Source organism: Rhinatrema bivittatum, chromosome 2 (genome assembly GCF_901001135.1).
Source record: "Rhinatrema bivittatum chromosome 2, aRhiBiv1.1, whole genome shotgun sequence".
In the NCBI taxonomy this organism is placed as follows: Eukaryota; Metazoa; Chordata; class Amphibia; order Gymnophiona; family Rhinatrematidae; genus Rhinatrema; species Rhinatrema bivittatum.
The window spans coordinates 271406352-271428068 of record NC_042616.1 but is presented as its reverse complement, the minus strand read 5'-3'; the positions used below and the strand labels follow the sequence as shown (position 1 = coordinate 271428068).

Genomic DNA, 21717 nt, shown 5'->3' with positions numbered 1-21717 from the left:
TTTTGCCGGTCCGCGGCGCGCGCTCCCGGTCTCTCCCGCTGCCGTTGCCGCTGGGCTGTCAAGCACGTTCAAGCCCAGTGGGAACGGCAGCGGTGTTGGAAGAAGCTGTGGCACCCGCGGCTGGGCCTTTTCTTCTTCCCCCGCCTGCCCCCCCCCCCCCCCCCCGTGACCCGAAACAGGAAGTGATACACGGAGCGGTGCGCAGGAAGGAGAAAGAGCCGTGCCGCGTCGGCTGCAGCATCGGCCCCCGAGCAATTGAACCAGCCGGCAATCGAGAAGAGTCAGAAGCATGAGCCCCCGCAGGCCAAGAAAGAAGAATCCCTTCGGCCGCGGGAGGCTCATGCTGCTGACTCTTCTCAATTGCCGGCCGGTTCAATTGCTCGGGGGCCGATGCTGCAGCCGACGCGGCACGGCTCTTTCTCCTTCCCGCGCACCGCTCCGTGTATCACTTCCTGTTTCAGGTCGGGGGGGGGGGGCAAGCGCGGGAAGAAGAAAAGGCCAGCCGCGGGTGCCACAGCTTCTTCCAACACCGCTGCCGTTCCCACTGGGCTTGAACGTGCTGACAGCCCAGCGGCAACGGCAGCGGGAGAGACCGGGAGCGCGCGCCGCGGAACGGCAAAAAACTCCGTGACATATGTAGGAAAGAAACTCGAGCGAAGACACGCTGCCCGATTGGCCGGTGCTGGGCAAGGCTTGCCCAGCACCGGCCAATCGGACAGCGTGCCTTCGCTCGAGTCACTCCCTCCTCTCCCCCCCCCCCCCTCCTCCCGGACGCTGTAAAAAAAAAAAACCAGTTCATTCTCCGCTCCCTCGCTCCCCGATTGGCCGGCCAATCGGGGAGCGAGGGAGCGGAGAATGATCTGCTGCCTTCCCTTGCAGAGGGAAGGCAGCAGTGCCTCATTCCCCGTCTGCTCTCAGCAGTGGGCGGGCCGGATTCAGACCGTAGGCGGGCCGGATTCAGCCCGCGGGCCGCCCCTTGCCCAGGTCTGCAGTATGGTAAGTCTTATGTTCTTATATACATACATACATATATTTTTATGCCTTTTCATTTTCTTCCTGCTTTTGGAGAGAGGATCAAGATTTGTTTACTTCCTCTACCAAAAGGAATACTGTTTGTATTTTCTTTTCTCACAGATAACATCATCAGATATACTTATGTTTACCTATTATTATGTTACCTTGTTTCCTTTCTTTTGATTGATTTTTCTCCATTCTTGGGTGTAGTTGGAGATGATGGTGGTGATGGGGAGTTTGAGGGTTGAAGACAGATTAATTAACTTTTTCTGCAGTGGGCTTAAAATTTAAATCTAATTGATGATCCAAGTTTTGAAATATCTTTTAGTTTTTAATAATTAAAAGTCTGATTTTAGATTCTGAATCATCTGTATAATTTTATCCAATTAGCGTGGGGGAGGTTCGTTCCTCTACCTGCCATCCCTCCTCCTTGGAAGAAAAAATGTTTTTTTAAACGTTTCCTGTTCCTTTTAGTCCTTGAACTATGCAAAGTTCCAGTTTCCTACCTGCTCTAGAAATTGGTTAGTGCTTATATCTGTATGGAAGAAGCAGGTATTTAAGAGACAAACGCATACTACACACCTTTAAAGTTCCATATGAGAGAATAAGTAAACAGAGACAGAGTCCTCGAATGATTCTGCAATGCTGCTGCTTCTCTCCGTACTTGGGCTCCATTCGAGTCCCTGATAGCCAGCACTCAACCAGCTGGTGACGCTTGTATTTAATTAATTTTCTTTTTTTTCTTTTTTTTTTTTTTTAGTTTTTCTATTTTTTGGGCACAATTACTCTTTTTTTTTTTTTTAGATAAATCTTCGTACATTTAGTGTGTCCTATGATAAGTTATCAGAGAATTTTACACATTGGAGTCAATGCAATATCGGGCGCTGAGCTCAGCGCGCCGCTAAACGCGTGGTTGGACGTGCGTTTTGAAAGCGCTAGACATGTGCCCAGTGCTACTATATTGAGATTAGCGTGTCCAAAACGAGTGTCCATTCTGGCGCGTAGCTAATAGCGCTCATCACGTGCAAATGCTGTGTTGATGAGGATATTAATTAGTACACTGATGTAACCCTCAAAACTTAATGCCAGCTCAGAGCTGGCATTAAGATTTGAAGTTACCCCCCAAGCCATGCTCAGAAAAGCAAAAACTACAGCTTTTCTATGATTCCTCCTACTTCTCCTAGGCACTCGATGCCATGGACATGCAGTTTATCCATTGCACGTCCCTTTTAGCGTGCCAGCTCATTTCAGTATTACATCGAGCACCCAAGGGAGGGAATGTGCACGCGTTCAAAAAATGTGCAGCCAGGTTGGACGCACATTTTTTTGTGCGAATGATATTGCATCGGCCCCATTGTGATATACCAACATTTCTGGTGGCGGCAGATCAGCTTTCATGGTGGCTGATGGTTTACTGCCTTGAAACTTTTAAGTTTGTTAACAGTTAAGGGAGCTCCTTTGTGTTTCAAAAACACATATTTTTCTTTTGAAGTGCCTAGGATATTCTCTGACATTTTGGTTTTTTTTTTCCTAGCATGCTAATGAAACACGTTGGGGTATTTTCAAGTGTTTGTTCATTTACGACTTTCAGTTTAACAAGCTATAGCAGTGTTAGTGGTGCTACATTAGGCTAATGCATTCAGAGAATTATTACCAGGACATGTTCATCTTTCTGGTTGCACAACGAGTGAAGCCATACAAGTCTTTTTAACGCTTGGATTAAAATGTTTTGCCCACCTGTGTATTAGACTCCTGGGTGGACTTTTTTTTTTTTAATTTTTTTGCAATGAGAGTTTGCAGTTACTTCTGTGTCACTATTTTTCCACTGGGTCTGCCATTCATTAAAAACCAGCTCCACAGTCAACCTGTCACTCCGTCGCATCCCTCCTCCATACTGTCTGCTACCTTGCTCATTCTCAGACCATGCTTTCTGCTTTCCCCTGCTAACCAGTTCTTTACTGTTCCTCTTTCATGCTCTCTGCATCCTTCTCTCTCTCTCTCTCTCTCCCGGCTCCTGTTTCCACTTGGTTTCCTTTAATCGTGTAGGCTTTTCCCAATTTCTGCTTTTCTTGTTCCAGTTGTGCCACTCTTGTGTTTCTCTTGTATTGTAATTCCACACTCCATGTTCACTCGAATTCCCTCATTCTGTCCCGGCTCTGCTGACTATGCTAGTGTTGCTGCCTGTCTCCTGTTCTCGACCTGATCCTGCTCTTTCTCCTTCATCCAATATACACCATGCTGATCAGTAACTGGTATGTAATGGGTGGCAATATGTTTAGGCTGCTTGCTCTTTCATTATCTCCCCTTTATATTTTTTAGACTGTGACATTTTGAAATGTAGTAAGGAATTTGGGGTGAGGTGGGGGTAGGCTGGGGAAGGGGATATAAATGGATATTTCAGCAGTATCCTAGCACTATAAGAATCAATACCACAAAATGCTACAAAAACAAACCCTTGTGTCAAAATGTGTGAGCAATGCTAACAACATTCTTGTTTTGATGGTTTTTTTTTCCTGTAGGGGGCTGTAAACTGGTTCATACACCCCCACAGCTGAGTAGTTCAGCATAACTCGGTTCCTGTGAAACGTTGCTTTAGTCCAAGACCACAAGGATTGGAAACGTGGTGGCTGTGTTTCCCAGGTTTTGCCAGGGAATTGCCTCATCAAAGAAACGTTAAAAAAAAAAATTGCACTGCTAGTGTGTGTGTGTGTGTGGTGTAGGATAGTCTAATCATTTTAATTCAAAGGTTAATTACTCCAAAATTAATAGAAATAAATAAATAAATAAATAAATATATATATACATACATACATACATACATACATTTATGGGGAACAGTATGGTGACTGACCTGTAAACAACTCTCTGTTTAAGCTCCATGTATACAAACTGTTTTGCTATATTTTTTCAAATTTAACTTTTAAAACTAGAACTTAACCCCAAGGCCTAGTGGATGCTTTTTTTTGATGTCTTCATTGCAGTTGCGATTGCCTAGGTTTAGTGTGGGAGAGCAGTGTGAATTTCATTTCTTAGTAGCTCTCCCCAGATCAGACTTGATGCCGAATTCTGGGGATCAAACGCTCCCTCTTATCACCTAGTATGTTGGAGTTTAGTGGGTCTCTCGTGTCTGCCTTAGAAGTGCTTTGAACTATATTTATTTTTGCTTAGGGCTTTTGCTTAAGCAACTGAACTGTATTTCTTTGTTTGGAACTGTAATACAGCTGTGGCCTCCCAACCTGTGTTGATCTTTGAAGAGGAGCTGGATAGGAAAATCCAGCAGGCCTTGGACATGGCTTTGTGGCGCATAGGTGTCCAGGAATTGAGTTCATCAGTGTTAATGCAAACACATGTCCAACTGCTGCTAGAGTCCATAGAGTTGCCTGGCAGCCAGGTACTAGCATCGATACTGATGTTGGTTCCAGAGGGAAATCAATATTAATATAGGCTGCACCAATGGTGATCTCCAGCCCATTTGGGGAGAGGGGGTTGGTAAAGTTTCACCAATGCACAGGAGTTTCTCAGGTTCCGGGCCCCAACATTCGTGCTCCTCTCTGAGGCCTTGTCTGTAAGAAGGGCAGTATCTGGATCTTCTCCCCAGGCATTCCACTTATATTTAGACTTGGGGTATTCCTAGAGGTACGGCTACAGTTTTAAAGATATGTCTGACGAAGACAAATCAGCAAATCTCTCCTCCAACCCTTTTTCTCCTCCAGAGGACCTCACCCTCACCGGATTTATGCTTGAATGGCAGAGGATGAAATCGGAAACAAAATGCTGGACATCCTCCAGTTTGTGGAGCCTCTTAAGGAGATTGTGGCAGTTCACAAGATCTTCAGGAGTTGCAGATGAGGATGTGGGGGAACACCCTCTCTGTGGGTGTGCCTTGAATAAGAAGGCGCACGTGATTTTTCTAGTCCAATAGGCTCCTGGATTTGAAAAGAGCCAGCTATCGCATCACGAACCTGTTCCTCGGTGCTCCAATGCAAGGATTTCAGAATTTTTATTCTCTTGAGAGGAAGGTTTTTCAGGGAATGGTACTCGGTGTCTGCATTGCTTTTTACCGGCTCTTCATGGGCCAGTACATGTGGGAACTGTTGAAGCAGATGCAAGAGGTGGCCGAGTAGCTTCCTTAGAAGCAGCGTGACTACCTCCAGTCACTAGTGGATAAGAGAATGGAGTGTGAAAAATATATGGTCAAGTTAATCTTGTTTTTAAAATGGCATTGAATCTTTCTGCTGTTGGTATTGGAATCCACAGACTTGCCTGGCTGCCTTCCTCACACCTCTGAGCTGAGGTCCAGGAAAGACTTGCTGAAGTCCCATGCACTGCAGAGAATCTTTCGGAAGTGGGGGTCAAGGAAGTGGTAGCACAGATCAGAGAATGCTGTGTAATACTTCAGCAACTTTTCAAGTCGCTCCAGACCTTCCCTCTTCTTAATGGAGGGCTGAGAAGACGCTTCTTCCAACTGAGGAGGCATTATCTTCTGCGCCCTTGATCATGTACAGAAAAGACCCTCCCCACTCTTGTCCGATGCAGCAGAGGGCCCCAAGCCCCAGTCAAAAACAGCGGATGGGTTTTGACTGGATCACAGAGATCATAGCCTGGATAAAGTATATTATAAAAAATCCCAGGACCTGTTCTGAAATGCCTCCCAGTTGGAAGCAGGCTAAGGTTTTACGTAAGCTGTTGGCCCAGTGTAACTTCAGAATCACAAGTCCTCAACATGATATGAAGCGGGTACAGATTACATTTGTTGCCAGTTCCATAAAATTGGCCTCCTGACCCCACTTTAAGCGATATCGCCACATCAGGACATGCAACAGAAGGAGTTCTCCTTCTTAGAGACCAATGTGGTTGAGCCTGTTCTATCAAAGGAAAGAGATGATCCTCAAAGTACTTTCAGATTCCAGAAAAAACAGATTTAAGGGCCTTGAGCAAGTATCTAAAAAGAGAAAAGTTCAAGATGATTTCCTTGGGTACCTTTATTCCCTTTCTGCAAAGGCTATGCTGTCTTGATCTCAAGGATGCTTATACTCACTCAGAAATATTTCCAGATCAATGAAAATATCTCAGATTTGAAGTAGGATATCATCATCTCCAGTACTACAATGCGTCCTTTTGGCCTAGTGTCAGCTCCATGTTTTTTCACAAAATGTTGCGCTATAGTGGCAGCACATATATGCAAACTCGGGATGCACTTTTCCCCTATCTGGACAATTGGCTGGTCAAGAGCAGCTACTAAAATAGTCAGTGATCTTCAAAATAAAGCATATAGTGACAGGCTTAAAGATCTAAACATGTATAGAAGAAAGGAGGGAAAGGGGAGATATGACAGAAATATTTAAATATCTTCAAGGACTGAATGCACAGGAGGTGTGGGCCTTTTTCAACAGAAAGGAGTCTCTGGAACAAGGGGCCATGGGATGAGAGTGAAAAATGGGTAGACCTTGGGAGTAATGTGAGGGAATATTTCTTTCCAGAAAGGGAGATGGACGCACGGAACGGCTTCCCTATTGACATGGTGGAGATGAGGACAGTATCAGAATTCAAGAAAAAATGGCACAAGCTTAGAAGATCTCTGAGGGATAAGAAGGGACAATAAAGCTGAACAGGGGTTTTATATGAATAGACTTGATGGGCCATATGGTCTTTATCTGCTGTTGTCATCTGTTTTGGGTGATGTGCATGGTACCTGCAGTGGGGGGGGGGGAGGAATCTGCCATTTCAGAAGTGAGGCCTGAGCTTTGAACTTCGGTGGGGAATGTTTGTACCATCTGCAGAGAGGGCACTGGATGTGACAATGATTATTTTTCCCCCAAGCCTAGGTCAGCTGTGCTTTGGAGTCTCGTTATATGACCATACCACTGGTGGTTTCAGCTCCCAGTTTCATGCAGCACTCCTCCATAGGATCAGCTGTGGCTCCCAAAAGATCTCTTGAAAGAGATTTGGCAGCCATCTCTTGTGTGGAAGGTGTCCTACTAAATTGTAGTGTTCAGTTGTTCCTTTACTAGATCTAGTTCTTAGTGGAATGCAGATTCCAGGCCCAGGGATAAAGGTGGAGCAGCTTGGCAATAAGGTTCCTAATGCGGTCAAATTTGACACAATCACAGGAAAAAGGATATTGAGTAAAACTACTGCAGTAGCATTTAATTTTATAAGGAAAGCTATGATAAAAAACAGGAAATTTAAAAAAAAAAAGCTAAAAGGAGGGTTTGCGAGTGTTAAAGATTTAAAAATCACAACAATATCGGCTCTCAAACTACATGCATTCCAAGTACCTCAGTTTGTAAACAATACTTAAAATAATTGGTACACTTGGTATTCTTTAAGACATTTATAATATCGCTACCATGTATTTGTAGGACCTTTCCTCACAGAGTCAGAGCATTTTCCAGACTCCCTCTCATGGTAATTGGTCCATTTTACTTTGTATTTTTTCAAGTATTTTTTGCACAGATTTTTTTAAAAACTCTTTTTTTCAATTATTCATTTTTCATTTTTATCTCACACAACTTTCCTACCAACTCAGTCCCATGTTTTGAAGATCAGTCACTTTTCAAAGATTCGTGCATTCATAAACAGTACTTATCTGCACATCCCAACACGATCGCGTTTCGGACCCGCCCTCTTTAGGTCCTGCTTCAGGGGAAAACCACTTGGCATTATTCAGTGACAACACGCAGTCCATACAAAGAGTTTAGTAGCTGTTGTTGAATCTTCACAATTTTATATCCACGATCCCCGCTGGAATCGCCTTTCTTTAAACATGGCAACTACCGAATGGCTTATAAAGGGGGGGGGGGGGGGGAACAGGAAGTCCCTCCCCTTCCTTATTTCTCGGATGTCTTCAACCAAGTCGGCTCTTCCCTTATGCTTGTATAGAACTCAGTTCTCTTTCACGTCGACTTAGTGACGTAATCTACGTCATCCCTCTTCGAACAGATTCTCATTTTAACCACGTAGCTTACGCAACCTTCCTTCATCCATTGACCAATCAAAAGTATCCAATGCTGTGGAGGGAGAAGTTAACATTCTCTATCACATTCACTCGTTCCCACAGTATTTGTGGCCAAACCTGATGTCAGATTAATGAATACCAGTTGATCTTTTCATTCAGACCACGGGGATCCATGGTCTTTAAAGTGTATATCCAATGATGTTCCCGTCTATTAAGTAGATGTTGAATGTCTTCCCCCCCCTACTGCTGGATCGCACTTTTTCTATAATTAACCACCTCAAGTCTGTAAACACATGTTGATGTGTGAGACAATGTTGTACGAGGGGAGCCACCAGTTTTCCTGTCTTAAGACAGCTCTTATGTTCAACTAACCGGGTACGAATTTTTCTTTTCGTACGTCCCACATAGCTTAATTGACAAGACTTTTCAAGATAGTTCCGAGGACTCTAATAGTAGTGATGGCGACAATAGAAAGAAGTCATACCAGAAGCCATATCAGAATTATCAACATATGCAGCCTTTTTTAGGTCAACAAAGAGGGTCATATCGGGCCCGTCCATACAGAGGAAAAACGGGTCCCAAAAATTCCAACTGGGAGGGTCCGATTACAAGGTCTCAAGGGTCAAAAAACCAACATTCATCCAATGTTCCCCAGTCATAGCAGAAACATCTTCAGTGATTAATTTATCACAGTTGGAATTGTCAACCGAAGTGATTGGGGCTCTTGATAAAGGATTATCGTATGTTCCATTCTGCAAATATGACTCTTTTCAGACACGGATAGATCTGCACAGATTTTTTAGGCGGTTACAATTGGATTTATTCTTTTCTGACAAAGACACATATGACGGGTCTATTATTACACCACGATCTACGTGGCTCCCCCCAGGACCGGTCGATCCGGCTATAACAACGTTTATACAGTTAGTTCTTAAAGATCTTGCTGTATTAGAGGAACATGACAATTTCAAAAGGAATCAGTTTGCGACAGACTGGTCAATTTTGCAATATCGAGCTATTAAACAGCTAGCAGAAAATAAAGGGCTCACTGTAAAGCCTGCCGATAAAGGAGGGGCCGTTGTGATTCAAGACACTCAGGCCTATGTAGCCGAAATACAGCGCCAATTGCAAGATATGACATATTATTGCTGATTTGACATATAATTGCTGATTTTGTAAATTTGTTAATTTTTTATTCTCAGTTTTTTTTAACACAGTTCCTATCAATTTCTCTCTCCCCTAGCACTTCACTACCTTTCTCCTTCCCGCAACTTCTGCGCTTACTGTCACCTGACCCCCATCCTCTCCTTTTTCCTTCACTGCTCCACCTCCCCCCTCCCTGTTATTTGTAATTTCCTCTTCCTCCTTTACAATGTTGATTGTGAACCGGCATGATATGTCCTATGAATGTCGGTATATTTTAAAAGCATTTAAATAAATAAATAAATAAATAAATATTATCTCCCGTTGGAAGAAAATCCTACTGAGGCCCTTCAAGAACAGATTGCAAATTTGGTAGATCAGGGAGTTCAATGTGGTTTTGTGACTACGAGAGAGGCTAGAGCACTCAAGGTTAAATACCCTATTGATCCCGTACTGTACACCTTGCCGAAAGTACATAAAAATTTGGAGAGACCTCCGGGACGTCCTATAGTGGCTGGTAGAGGATCTGTGCTAGAGCCATTATCTACATATTTGGATTTCTTTTTAAAACCATTCGTAAAGGAAGCTCGTTCCTTCATTCAGGACACCTCACATATGTTACGGATACTACAAAATGTTACAGATCTTCCTAATGAATATTGGTTAGTGACCTTGGATATTTCATCGTTATATACGAATATCCCGCAGCAGGAAGCATTTTCACTTATGGAACAGCTTTTTCATCAGCGTCAGCGACCACACAGAGTCCTTTCATCTTTTTTGTCCGAATGTTTGCGGCTGGTATTGTTTAAAAATTTTTTTCAGTTTGATGGGCAATTCTTCCTCCAAATACGAGGAGTGGCAATGGGGGCGACGGTTGCTCCAGATATTGCCAATCTGTACGTGACTCAATTTGAGGAGCAACATTTATATTCCTCACAGTGGTTTAAAAAAATGCGTCTATACAAACGTTATATTGACGACATTTTTTTTGTTTGGGTATCATCATTGGAGGATCTTCAGTCCTTTTTGGGTTGGTTTAACTTACTTGATCCACATTTACAATTTACTGCCCAGTATGACCAGACGGCGATTTCTTTCCTGGACATTTGGATTAAACGTGAAGGTAATAAAATAAGTACCACTTTGTATCGAAAAACAACTGACCGTAATAATTATCTTCGGTACTCTAGTGTGCATCCATCTCGTTTGAAAAATGGATTACCCATTTCTCAGTTTCTCCGGCTACGCCGAATTTGTTCCACAGATGCAGAATTTCGTATGCAAGCTCTGGAGCTGTCCAATAGATTTGGCCAGAAGGGTTATCCTAAATCAGTAATTAAGAAAGCCTTTAAAAGGGCATTGTTTGCAAATAGAGATCTGCTTCTGGAGTATCAACAACGTCCTTTTTCTAAACATCTTACTTGCACTTTAAGATATTCCACCCAAGAACAGGAAGTGATTAATGTGATTCGTACACATTGGGAAGTGTTGGAGTTACACGAAGTTTTCCAAACAGGCCCCAGATTTGCTTTTTTTCGAGGACAGAATTTACGTGACATGATTGTGCACTCTACATTTCATTCAATGACGGGGCATTCAACAAGTGGGGGACATTACCCTTGCGGGCACTGTGAAATGTGTGCTCTTTCATGGTCTGGAGAAGAATGGCAGGCGCCAAATTCTAATGTCACTTTGAAACTCAGATCTGTGACATCTTGCGATTCTGAGGGTGTCATTTACATCATATTCTGTCCTTGTCAATTAAGCTATGTGGGACGTACGAAAAGAAAAATTCGTAACCGGTTAGTTGAACATAAGAGCTGTCTTAAGACAGGAAAACTGGTGGCTCCCCTCGTACAACATTGTCTCACACATCAACATGTGTTTACAGACTTGAGGTGGTTAATTATAGAAAAAGTGCGATCCAGCAGTAGGGGGGGAGACATTCAACATCTACTTAATAGACGGGAACATCATTGGATATACACTTTAAAGACCATGGATCCCCGTGGTCTGAATGAAAAGATCAACTGGTATTCATTAATCTGACATCAGGTTTGGCCACAAATACTGTGGGAACGAGTGAATGTGATAGAGAATGTGAACTTCTCCCTCCACAGCATTGGATACGTTTGATTGGTCAATGGATGAAGGAAGGTTGCGTAAGCTACGTGGTTAAAATGAGAATCTGTTCGAAGAGGGATGACGTAGATTACGTCACTAAGTCGACGTGAAAGAGAACTGAGTTCTATACAAGTATAAGGGAAGAGCCGACTTGGTTGAAGACATCCGAGAAATAAGGAAGGGGAGGGACTGTCTGTTTTCTTCTTCAGCATTTGTGACGTTTTGATTGGTTGATTGATGAAGGATGGTTGCGTGAGCTACGTGGTTAAAATTATAGTCTGTTCGAAGAGGGAGGACGTAGTTTACGTCACCAAGTCGACGTGAAAGAGAACTGTGTTCTATACAAGTTTAAGGGAAGAGCCGACCTGGTTGAAGACATCCGAGAAATAAGGAAGGGGAGGGACTTCCTGTTCCCCCCCCCCCCCCCCCCCCCTTTATAAGCCATTCGGTAGTTGCCATGTTTAAAGAAAGGCGATTCCAGCGGGGATCGTGGATATAAAATTGTGAAGATTCAACAACAGCTACTAAACTCTTTGTATGGACTGCGTGTTGTCACTGAATAATGCCAAGTGGTTTTCCCCTGAAGCAGGACCTAAAGAGGGCGGGTCCGAAACGCGATCGTGTTGGGATGTGCAGATAAGTACTGTTTATGAATGCACGAATCTTTGAAAAGTGACTGATCTTCAAAACATGGGACTGAGTTGGTAGGAAAGTTGTGTGAGATAAAAATGAAAAATGAATAATTGAAAAAAAGAGTTTTTAAAAAAATGTGTGCAAAAAATACTTGAAAAAATACAAAGTAAAACGGACCAATTACCATGAGAGGGAGTCTGGAAAATGCTCTGACTCTGTGAGGAAAGGTCCTACAAATACATGGTAGCGATATTATAAATGTCTTAAAGAATACCAAGTGTACCAATTATTTTAAGTAAAGATTTAAAAATACCATCTTGGAAACCCTGATATAAAATATATATACACCATGTATTAAAAAAGGTTGAGAGAAGAGCAGATAGCTGCATCTGGGCTACTTTTTCCCTTTATTGGAACCTCTCTATTGGGTTACACTAACTTCCCTGTTATATTATAATCCTTCAGAGATGACAATCTCCAAACCATAATACTTCTCTCTCAGCATACTGTCTTCATCAGTGGCCAATCCATATCACTAAGAAGTACCCTGCAGATGCCAAAGAGTAGATCTAGTCCTTGTTGCTCTCTCCCAGGGATAAGTGGTTTTCCAAGTCTATCTGGCTAATAACTATTTATGGACTTTTCTTCTAGGAATGTGTCCAAACCCCTTTTGAACCCAGCTATGCTAGATGCCTTGACCATGTTGGTTCAGGCTTTTGCATTGTCCCATCTGGATTATTGCAATGGTCTGTACATGAGCCTTCTCCAGAGTCTTATGTATAGGCTACGACTCCAGAACGTGAGCACAAGATTGATTTTTGGTTGTCTTAGCTGCACATCAGTATCCCCTCTTCTTAGGCTTCAAACTGGTTTCCTCTAAAACATAGTTCTGTTTAAAATTCTTTATTTGGTGTTTCATTCACTGAGAAGTGAGGGTCCAGTTATTTGAAGCACAAACTAAAATGACTCTCTCCGGCAAGTTGCCTTCGTTTGAGCCAGTCTACTTCATTATATCCTCCATTTATGGAGAGAAATGGCCAAAATGTGACTTAGTTCTCATATGTTCTCACTATCTGGCGCTCAATTTTGGAATAAGCTTCTGGAAAGTTTAAGGGAGGAACTTGACTTGCGTTCCTTCAGGAAACATCTTACAACCTGTTTCTGTAGTGGTAACCTTGTTTGGGTAGGCTTGATTGTTTTATTTTCTCCTGCTGCTGGGTCTTATATATGTGCAGGTGATATCCAGGGGCTGCATGGAGACCTAGCAGTTGACCTTCAGATGCCTGAGGTAGTATATGTCCATCTGGGACCAGCAACAGTGGGCACTCTGTGTGTGCGGGTGATGTCCAGGGGCTGGATGGAGACCCAGAAGGTAAGGTAGGGGGGAATCATGATGTAGGTTGGCTGGCAGAAGGACCAAACAGCACTGCATCGGCACATATGGGCCGGAGGAAGGACACAACAGCAGCAGTAAGAATGTAGAAACAAGTTAGTGGAGACAGTGAAGGGAGGGACGAAGAGACCACTGTTGGAGAAGGGGAAGAGGTAGTATGGAGGTCAGACTGGGGAGAGGGGAGGGAGAGAGTGCTGGAGTCAGCCTGGAGAGGTATGGGAAGAGTGCTGGGGTCAGGCTGGGCAAAGGGAGGAGAGATTACTGGGGTCAGGCTGGTGAGAAAAACTGTTGGGCTTAAGGTGGTGATGAGGGGGGGGGGGGTGGGGAAGGGTACTGAGGCAAGTCTAGTGGGAAATATCTGTTGAATTTTCAGCAGGTGCTATCTACTATTAAGTGGATCCCAGGATATTTTTTTCTGACTCTGGGGCATTTAGAAATGTTCCTTAAAGATAAATTTGCTGGAGAGGATCTGTTGTTATCTTGAAAATCTGATTCTGGCTCTCCCCCCTTCTAGTTGTATTTGAGCATGTATTGTTAGATTCTTTCCTGTTTGTGTGAGATTTTTCTGATGCTGCTTAGCCAGTTTGTCAATGGTGTTAATGGCTTGTTTCCTTTTTCTTCTTATGCTAGAACTTGCCTCTTTCTGGCATTGAAGGGATATCCATTTCTTTCTTTCTCTCTTTTAGTTTTCTTGCTTATATGTTATTGAAAAGAACTTGATTGTCATTTCCTTTGAATTTCAAGTTTATTCTTGTTTGAATATGCTTGAATTAACTGAATATTAAGACATTTTAAGAGTCTAGAATTGCATTGCAACTTAAAGAAATGCATTTTATGAAATCGTTATTTTTACTGATAAATTCTGCACCTCTTCTTCACTCTCCCCCATCCGCCCCACCCTCACCCCAGCTCTCTCTCACCCTCTCCATTCTTCCTGTGTCTTTGGACCCCATCTACTCCTCTGGCTTTATTATACATTCTCCAGCACCCCTTGGCTCTTTTGCACCCCTCTCTTGTTGCTATCTCACGTGCTCTCTCCCCCTATCCCTTCTAGCTCTCTCAGACCATCTACTTCCCTCCAGTTCTGTCTCACATCCCCTTGCTCTAGCTGCACCCCTTCTGCTCTTCTTGTGCCCACTCTGCTCACACCCCTTGCACCCTCCTGCTCCCTCCGGCGCATTGCCTGCGTCCTGCAGAGCCACAGGTGGAAGGGGACACCATTTGTGGACAGATTTCCACTCCATCGCTGCCCGCCTTCCAACCCGCCAGCCGCAGCCCATCCTTCTGATCCTCCTCCCACCCTGTCCAGTGTAGCAAGGGTTTTACTGAATTAGAACTTTATTTCGTCAATGAGAAGGGGCAGCAGCTTTGGATTGTGTGTGTGTGGGCGGTGGGGGTGTCTGGTACCAGCGATGTCAGGTGGCGTGCACATGCGGAGGAGGCCCGGTATCATTCACAGAAGAATGGAAGCATGATTTAGCTGCATCTGGGGGCAGGGAAGGTGGTCCCAGGTGTGGCGCTTAGATAAAGTTGTGTGGCGACAGAGTAAAGTGTACCAGAGCGTGGGAGGCATATAAAACACCCTTACAGGAGACTCGTGTGGCAGCAGAAAGCCACAGCTTGGGGCTCGGCGTCAGCAGCAGCCAAGTTTTGGTTTTGCTTCACTCTTCCACCCCTGCTGCTCCCCCTCCTGACCAGCACGGGGTTATATTGGGAGGGGAGACCCAAGCTGGGGTTTCTTTCTGCAGCTGTGGGTCAAGATTTTCTTGCTGACTTTACCTTTTCCACCTCTGGATTGTAAGATTGGCACTGTGTTTATGTTGTGGAAATGTCCTTCTCACCACCGCCCACTTGCCTGTGATGTCACATATCGCAAATGACCGAACGGATAGACACTGAAATATAAGCGTGTTTTTTCCTTTAATGAAACATGCTAAAAATGTGCATGTATCCTTTCCTCTTCTTTACTGTGCATGCAGCTGGCTCTCTGTGTACAACCTTTTGTGGTATCGAGTCTCTTTTCTGGTTTCTGGCAAACTAGATATATTTATGAACACAATCAATACTGGCACATGGTGGTCTGCTAGTAATCATACTTTTCCCACAGAAAGGAAGGTGAAGTGAATTCTATTAATCAAACCGATGGGGGAGGAATCTTGGACATAATTATGCTTCTATGATGTACACTTAGAAGAACAATTTTGACTGTGTTGGAAATGTCCCAGCTTGGCTTATCTATTCAGACTAATTTCCCTTCAGAACTGTTCTATGGGTTTTTTTTTTTAATTTTTTTATCCCTTGCTAAAGCAGCATTTCACTAGCCTCCCTGTCTGCGCTGGATGACTAATCGCCATGGCACCTAGTGCATTCAGGCAGGCCTGTGCAGTGGAATAGTCATACCTAGTTATGTCTGCACACCTGATGTTTTATTAACCAGTATTGATTTTTTTACCCGGGGGACTTTTTTTCTTCCTGAAAAAAAAAAGGCAACCTTGCAAGAGTGAAAAGCATTGCAGGGGCTGAATTTCTAATGACCCCCTCCCCTTTTTTTTTTTTCCTCTTTCTCCATCCCTCTCCACCCAGTCTCTCTTTTTCTCAGTTTTGTCTGAGCTCCTCTTTAATATGGCTTTATATATTTTAGGTGCCTAAACGGAAATTTTCATCCCAAGTAATTCAAGTTTAATAAATCCCTTTTAAACCCTGAATTTTTTTTTTTTTCCCTGCAAGGTTATTCATTTGTTTATTTATGTATTTTGTAAGCTTGTGCTGCTTGACTGACATGCTTAGCAGTGCTTGTAAATGTGACCATTTCATTATAGGTTGCAATGAAGCATGCTTGCATGCAGTGAGAAAGAGGGAATTAAGGAGCCTGGACTATTTGATGTTAAAAAGCAAAAGGGAAGAAAACTCTCTCCTCAAGCTATATCAAGTTTTGTTTTTGTTTTTCTGCTGAGTGTTCATCCGAAGGATATTTCTTTGAGCTTGGAGGGGACACCCTTCTTATTGATATGGAAAAAAAAAAATCTGAATGTTTTTTGAAATGTTTATGGTGTGAGAAGATAACCATCAGAATTCACAACGCTGCATATGCCTAGCGGCGCTATAGAAATCTTAAGTAGTAGTAATTGCAAAAAAAAAAAAAAAAATCAACACACAACTCTAGTGCAGCATAAAATAGATTCTCATGAATACTTTTTTTTTTTTTTGGGGGGGGGGGAAGTATAATTTTTTTATTTTTTTTTTTTAATAATATGCCCTCATCTTTGGTTTTATTTTTTGCAGTGTGGTTAGTCAGTTCTCTTACATTCTTTTATTTTTAAATATTTTATAGCCTCCATGTAAGGTATATATCTATTTATATCATCAATTTTGGTTACTATTTCTGTATATCTTTTTCTTCATCCTCTTCCTTGCCTTCTTTTATGATTGTGCCTGTATCCCTGTGCATCTAATACCTTTCTTGTATACAGTTCATAATTATATTTTCTTCTTTTTGAGATGTGTGTTTGTGTGTGTGTGTAAATAGGCCTCAAGAGCAGGAGCCCAGCAGATAGATAAGTAGATGTGGAGAGCTTCCTGATCCTTTTCATGGCTTTCTGTTTTTGTATTTTGTTTTTTTTCCAGGAGAATTTGGAGCTCTGGCTTTTCCCACTGCATTTTTAATTTGCTGCCACAGTTCATCAGGCAGTGTGTACAGACTGCAGACACACCATTAGCTGTCAGAGTATGAGGTTCCTCATGACTCATTCTGACAGCTAACTTCCTATCACAGTAATATAAGGCTTCAAGCCCGGTTTCATTCTTTGGGTGCTGATAAAAGAAGCTTTGCGCAAAGACAGTTTTTCTTCCAAGGTGCAGTAAAACATGCCGGTTTGTTCTTTCATTGCAGCACTGTTTTTTGTGTTCACACAGAGTGTCTGTCTTTCTTGCAGTTTTTGGCGCTGGGCACTCATAATGGCAAGGTCTATTTACTTGACATCCAGGGGAACGTGACCCAAAAGTTTGAAATTGTAAGTACAAGAACATTTTGGAACAGTTCTCTTGAAATGAAATACATTAGTTCATTAGAATGCAATATGTTTCAGATTTTACACACGTGTTTCAATATCCTTCACTTGGGGTAGGGTGCACTGCAGATCCTAGAAGTCATGTGAGACGAGCTGTCTCCTGTAAGTCCTGCGGTTAGGTACAGCCCTGATGAATTTATACAGTATATGTTTATGGGGAACAAGGCAAAAATATCTCCGCTTTTACAGGTGTCCTTACCAGCTCAGATTTACAAACACTAAGGCTTCATTAAAGTCTGAGTACATTCATTAGTCGACGATTGTCGATTGTTATTCTGTACTCTGTCATTTTTTTAAGATGTCAGAAGTAATTGAATATTGATTGATTGCTCTACTAGTTCAGTTTATCTACTTTAGATATATAAAGCTAATATTTTATGTGAATGTTTTGAAGCTTGGACTCTTAAGGGACTGTATTGATTGAGGTAGAGGAGCCAGCCTGTTTGTTTTTTTTTCCTGTGTATGTTTTTTTTGTGTATGCAGAATCATGAAGGATGAATGAGATGGTGAGCTCCAAAATGATATTCTTGTGTGCAGAAATGCAACCCACAAAAATAGCTTTATGTCATTTTTTAAATACTGCTGGGCAGGTAGTGTTTCATCAGTATTAATTTTGAATGAACACACACCATTCTTTAAAAACAATGACCTGATTCTGTAAAAAAATTAATCCTGCAAACTGTTGGTTAAATTCCTGCTATATGTCTGTATTAAAATGTTTGGCTGATGACAGTGTGCCATTGGCTAATCTAGTTAATGCTTTTTTGACTGAAAGTACCCTTCCAGCTATGTTAATACAGGCTTCAGTCTGTCCTGTTTTGAAGAAGCCACAATCCCGGCAACTATCACCTGATCTCTTCTATTTCCTTTGTGGCTGTGCTTAAACAGCTTCATGACTTCTTGGAGATATATAATATCTTGAATATGTATCAGCTTGTTAATTCAATCTAGTCATGATGTCATTTGACTTCGGTACTGATTTCATTCAGGTGCTTCTTGACAAATTGGTAGCTTTTGATAACTTGGATCATAAGATTCTCTTGACCTGATTAGTTAAGATGGGGATTTTTGGGACAGTCTTAGCTTGGTTTAAATCATATCTATCTGACTAATTGCAGCAGATATTGCATAACTCATCTTTATCCGAGGACAAGCAGGATGGCAGTCCTCACACATGGATGAAATCATCTGATGAAGCCCGACATGGAAAACTTTTGTCAGTGTTCTAGAAATTTGACTGAGCCTCTCTGAGCATGCCCGAGCATGACTTATACCATGTGTCCACGCAGGGGTCCCTTCAGTCTTACTTTTTCCATGAAGCCTGGTGGTTCAGGGTTTGTGAGCTTCTCAAACTTTTTTTCGTCTCCTTTTCTCTTTCTCGTTCTCATTTTTTTGGAGTTTCATAGATGGGATTTGCACCTTGTCGATGTGGGGGTCTGTTTCCCTTGCTATTAACCCTAGGTAGACTTTTCAGCATTTTCTGCTAAGTTTCCTTTCACATTCAGACCCCTGGGACGGTAGTGTGCTTGATACCTGCCAGCCATTGACTTTAATTTTGTATGCCTTTTTATTTCACAACACCATGACCACAGGGTTTTCGTTGTGCTCTCAATGTGCGAGGACCATGTCTATCATGGATTACTATGAGAAATGTGTTCTTTGCTTGGGGGCATCACATGATGTCCAGGGTTCCCACAAATGCATCCAGATGCCCTCTTAAAGATGCTGTGCCCATCTGCAGAAGATGGAAGCTCTCTTCAAGTATTGGAAGATCAAAGCATCGACATTGAGGGACCTCAGAACTGTACCGATGGCCATCAACATTAGCAGGGCCATTGACTTCGTTGGCATTGGTGGCTGTCGGGAACTCCGGAGACAGGCCATCGCCTGGCTCCTCCAGGTTGAAGGCAGGATCGGGTTTGTCTTTTTTGCCCTCTACACCGGGGAAGGACCATTCCGTGCAATGAGGGAAGCTGAAGAAGCATCTGCAACAATCCCTATCAATGCATGGTGCCGACCATAGGGGATGCTCTGGGTTTTGCTGAGAAGCCCCCGAAATGATCCCATGGTGAGGGCAGTTCATCCTCCACAGTTCCCAAGGGTTCCCTATGGCCTCCATCAGTCCAGATGTCAGCCACCGACCTCTCAGTTCCGAAGAGGATCTGGTAATGTCTCCTGGCTCCCAGTCAGTATTGCCATCTGTGATCTTTGAGGAGACGCTGGAGAAACAAGCGCAGCTCACAGACAAGAGGGTACTGCAGGGCCTTGGTGTTGGAGCACCGACGGCACTAGGACCGGCACTGTTGCTCTTCGAGCTGCTGCTCGGCTCCCTACAGGCATTCATCAGTGTTCTACTATCACTGTCGTCTGTGTCTGCTGAGGCATCAATGCTCGACAGAGCATTGGAGCCACTGCCTACCAGTCTGGTAGTCATCCACAGTTCCTCAGGAGGAAGAACCCCCAAAGACGGGGGATGCCTCTGGATCCAGGCTCACTTAGCCAGTTGCTCTGGTACCCATACCGTTGGCTGAGGACCTAATGCCATGGGATCCTTCCTCTGTCGATTTAATGAGAAGGACCTCTTTTACCCCGGGGGGGGGGGGGGAGGATTTGGAAGAGAAGGCACTAAAAGTGCTTCCCCTCTGACCCCTCTCCTCTCGCCGGCAGAAAGAATTCTCTTCCAGAAGACCTTTCCTTTGCAGGGTTTGTCAGATTGATGGACAAAGCCATCCCATTTAATTTGCAGATTATAGGATACTGGCACAAGATCCCTGCAGCATATCCTTCACACGTGGAGCCTCCTAAAGAAACTGTGGCAGTCTCAGTGCCTGAGATCCTTATGGAGTTACTGATGAGGATGTGGGAGAACCCCCTTTCTGTGGCTTCCGTTAAACTGTGTCTTCCCTTCTTATTATCGTGTCTACAAGGCTCCCAGATTTGACAAGTCAAATCACTTCAATTGGACTTTATAGGAGCCCTGCTAGATGCAGCTCAGGCCAAGACTTTCCTCCCTCATCAAAGGGCCGTCACCTTGATGACGGCCCTTTGATGAGGGAGGAAAGTCTTGATGACGGCCCTTTGATGAGTAGAGCCAGCAGGTATAAGCCTGGCACATTTTGAGGCTATTGGGCCACATGACCACGACCGTCCATGTCATTCCCTTGGAATGTTTACATATGTACATATGGACCCTGAGGTCGCAATGGCGTCCGGCCACTCAGAGCCTCCAGGATTGCATCCGAATCACCCAGTCTCTCCGAGACTCATTGTGGTGGCGAGCACTTTCAAATCTGGAACAGGGGGTATCTTTTTGAAATCCCTACCCAAATTGCCCTAACCACAGATGTGTCCACTCTGGGCTGGTTAGCTCATGTAGATGGGCTCAGCACCCAGGGTCTGTGGTCTGCTCAGGAACGCTCTTGTCAAATCAACTTCCTGGAGCTTTGGATGATCAAGTACGTGCTATGGGCTTTCAGAGATCGGTTGTTCACAAAGTTGTCCTGATCCAAAACGACAACCAGGTAGCCATGTGTTTTGTTAACAAGCAGGAAGGCACAGGATCCTACCTCCTGTGTCAGGAAGCAGTCCAGATCTGGGCCCACAGGATGGTGCTCAGGGCCATGTACCTGACCAGGAAGAAGAATGTGGTAGCAGACAAGCTGAGTCGAGCCTTCAGTCCCCATGAATGATCCCTGGACCATAAGAACATAAGAAATTGCTATACTGGGTCAGACCAAGGGTCCATCAAGCCCAGCATCCTGTTTCCTACAGTGGCCAATCCAGGCTGCAAGTACCCAAATACTAAGTAGATCCCATGCTACTGATGCCAGTAATAGCAGTGGCTATTACCTAAGTCAACTTGATTAATAGCCTTTTTTAAACTCAGCTACACTAACAGCGCTAACCACATCCTCTGGCAACAAATTCCAGAGCTTAATTGTACATTGAGTGGCAAAGAATTTTCTCCAATTAGTTTTAAATGTGTCACTTGTTAACTTCATGGAGTGCCCCCCCCCCTCCTTGTCCTATTATGCAAAAGAGTAAATAACCTCACTTGTATTCCTTTCCAGATCATTTATAAATCTATTGAAAAGCACCAGTTTAAGTACAGATCCCTGAAGCACTCCACTGTTTACCCTTTTCCACTGAGAGAATTGACCATTTAATCCTTCTCTGTTTCCTGTCTTAACCAGTTTGTAATTCATGAAAGGATATCACCTCCTATTCCATGACATTTTAGTTTTCTTAGAAGCCTTTCATGAGGGACTTTGTCAAATGCTTTCTGAAAATCCAAGTACACTACAAGGGGTAGCGAATCAGATATTCCACCTCTGGGGGAGCCCGGATGTAGATCTATTCGCGTCTCTTTGCAAAAAACCTCT

At 43.4% G+C, this 21717-nt stretch overlaps 1 protein-coding gene across 2 annotated transcripts in view; it reads left to right on the top strand.

Annotated features, from left to right (window-relative positions):
• VPS41 (VPS41 subunit of HOPS complex) overlaps positions 1 to 21717 on the top strand; it is a 413500-nt gene that overhangs the window by 68599 nt on the left and 323184 nt on the right. For both annotated transcript variants that reach the window (XM_029589524.1, XM_029589523.1), the window contains exon 4: positions 17201 to 17278. In XM_029589524.1, coding sequence (XP_029445384.1) covers positions 17201 to 17278 — 78 coding nt within the window. The remainder of the gene's footprint in view (positions 1 to 17200; positions 17279 to 21717) is intronic.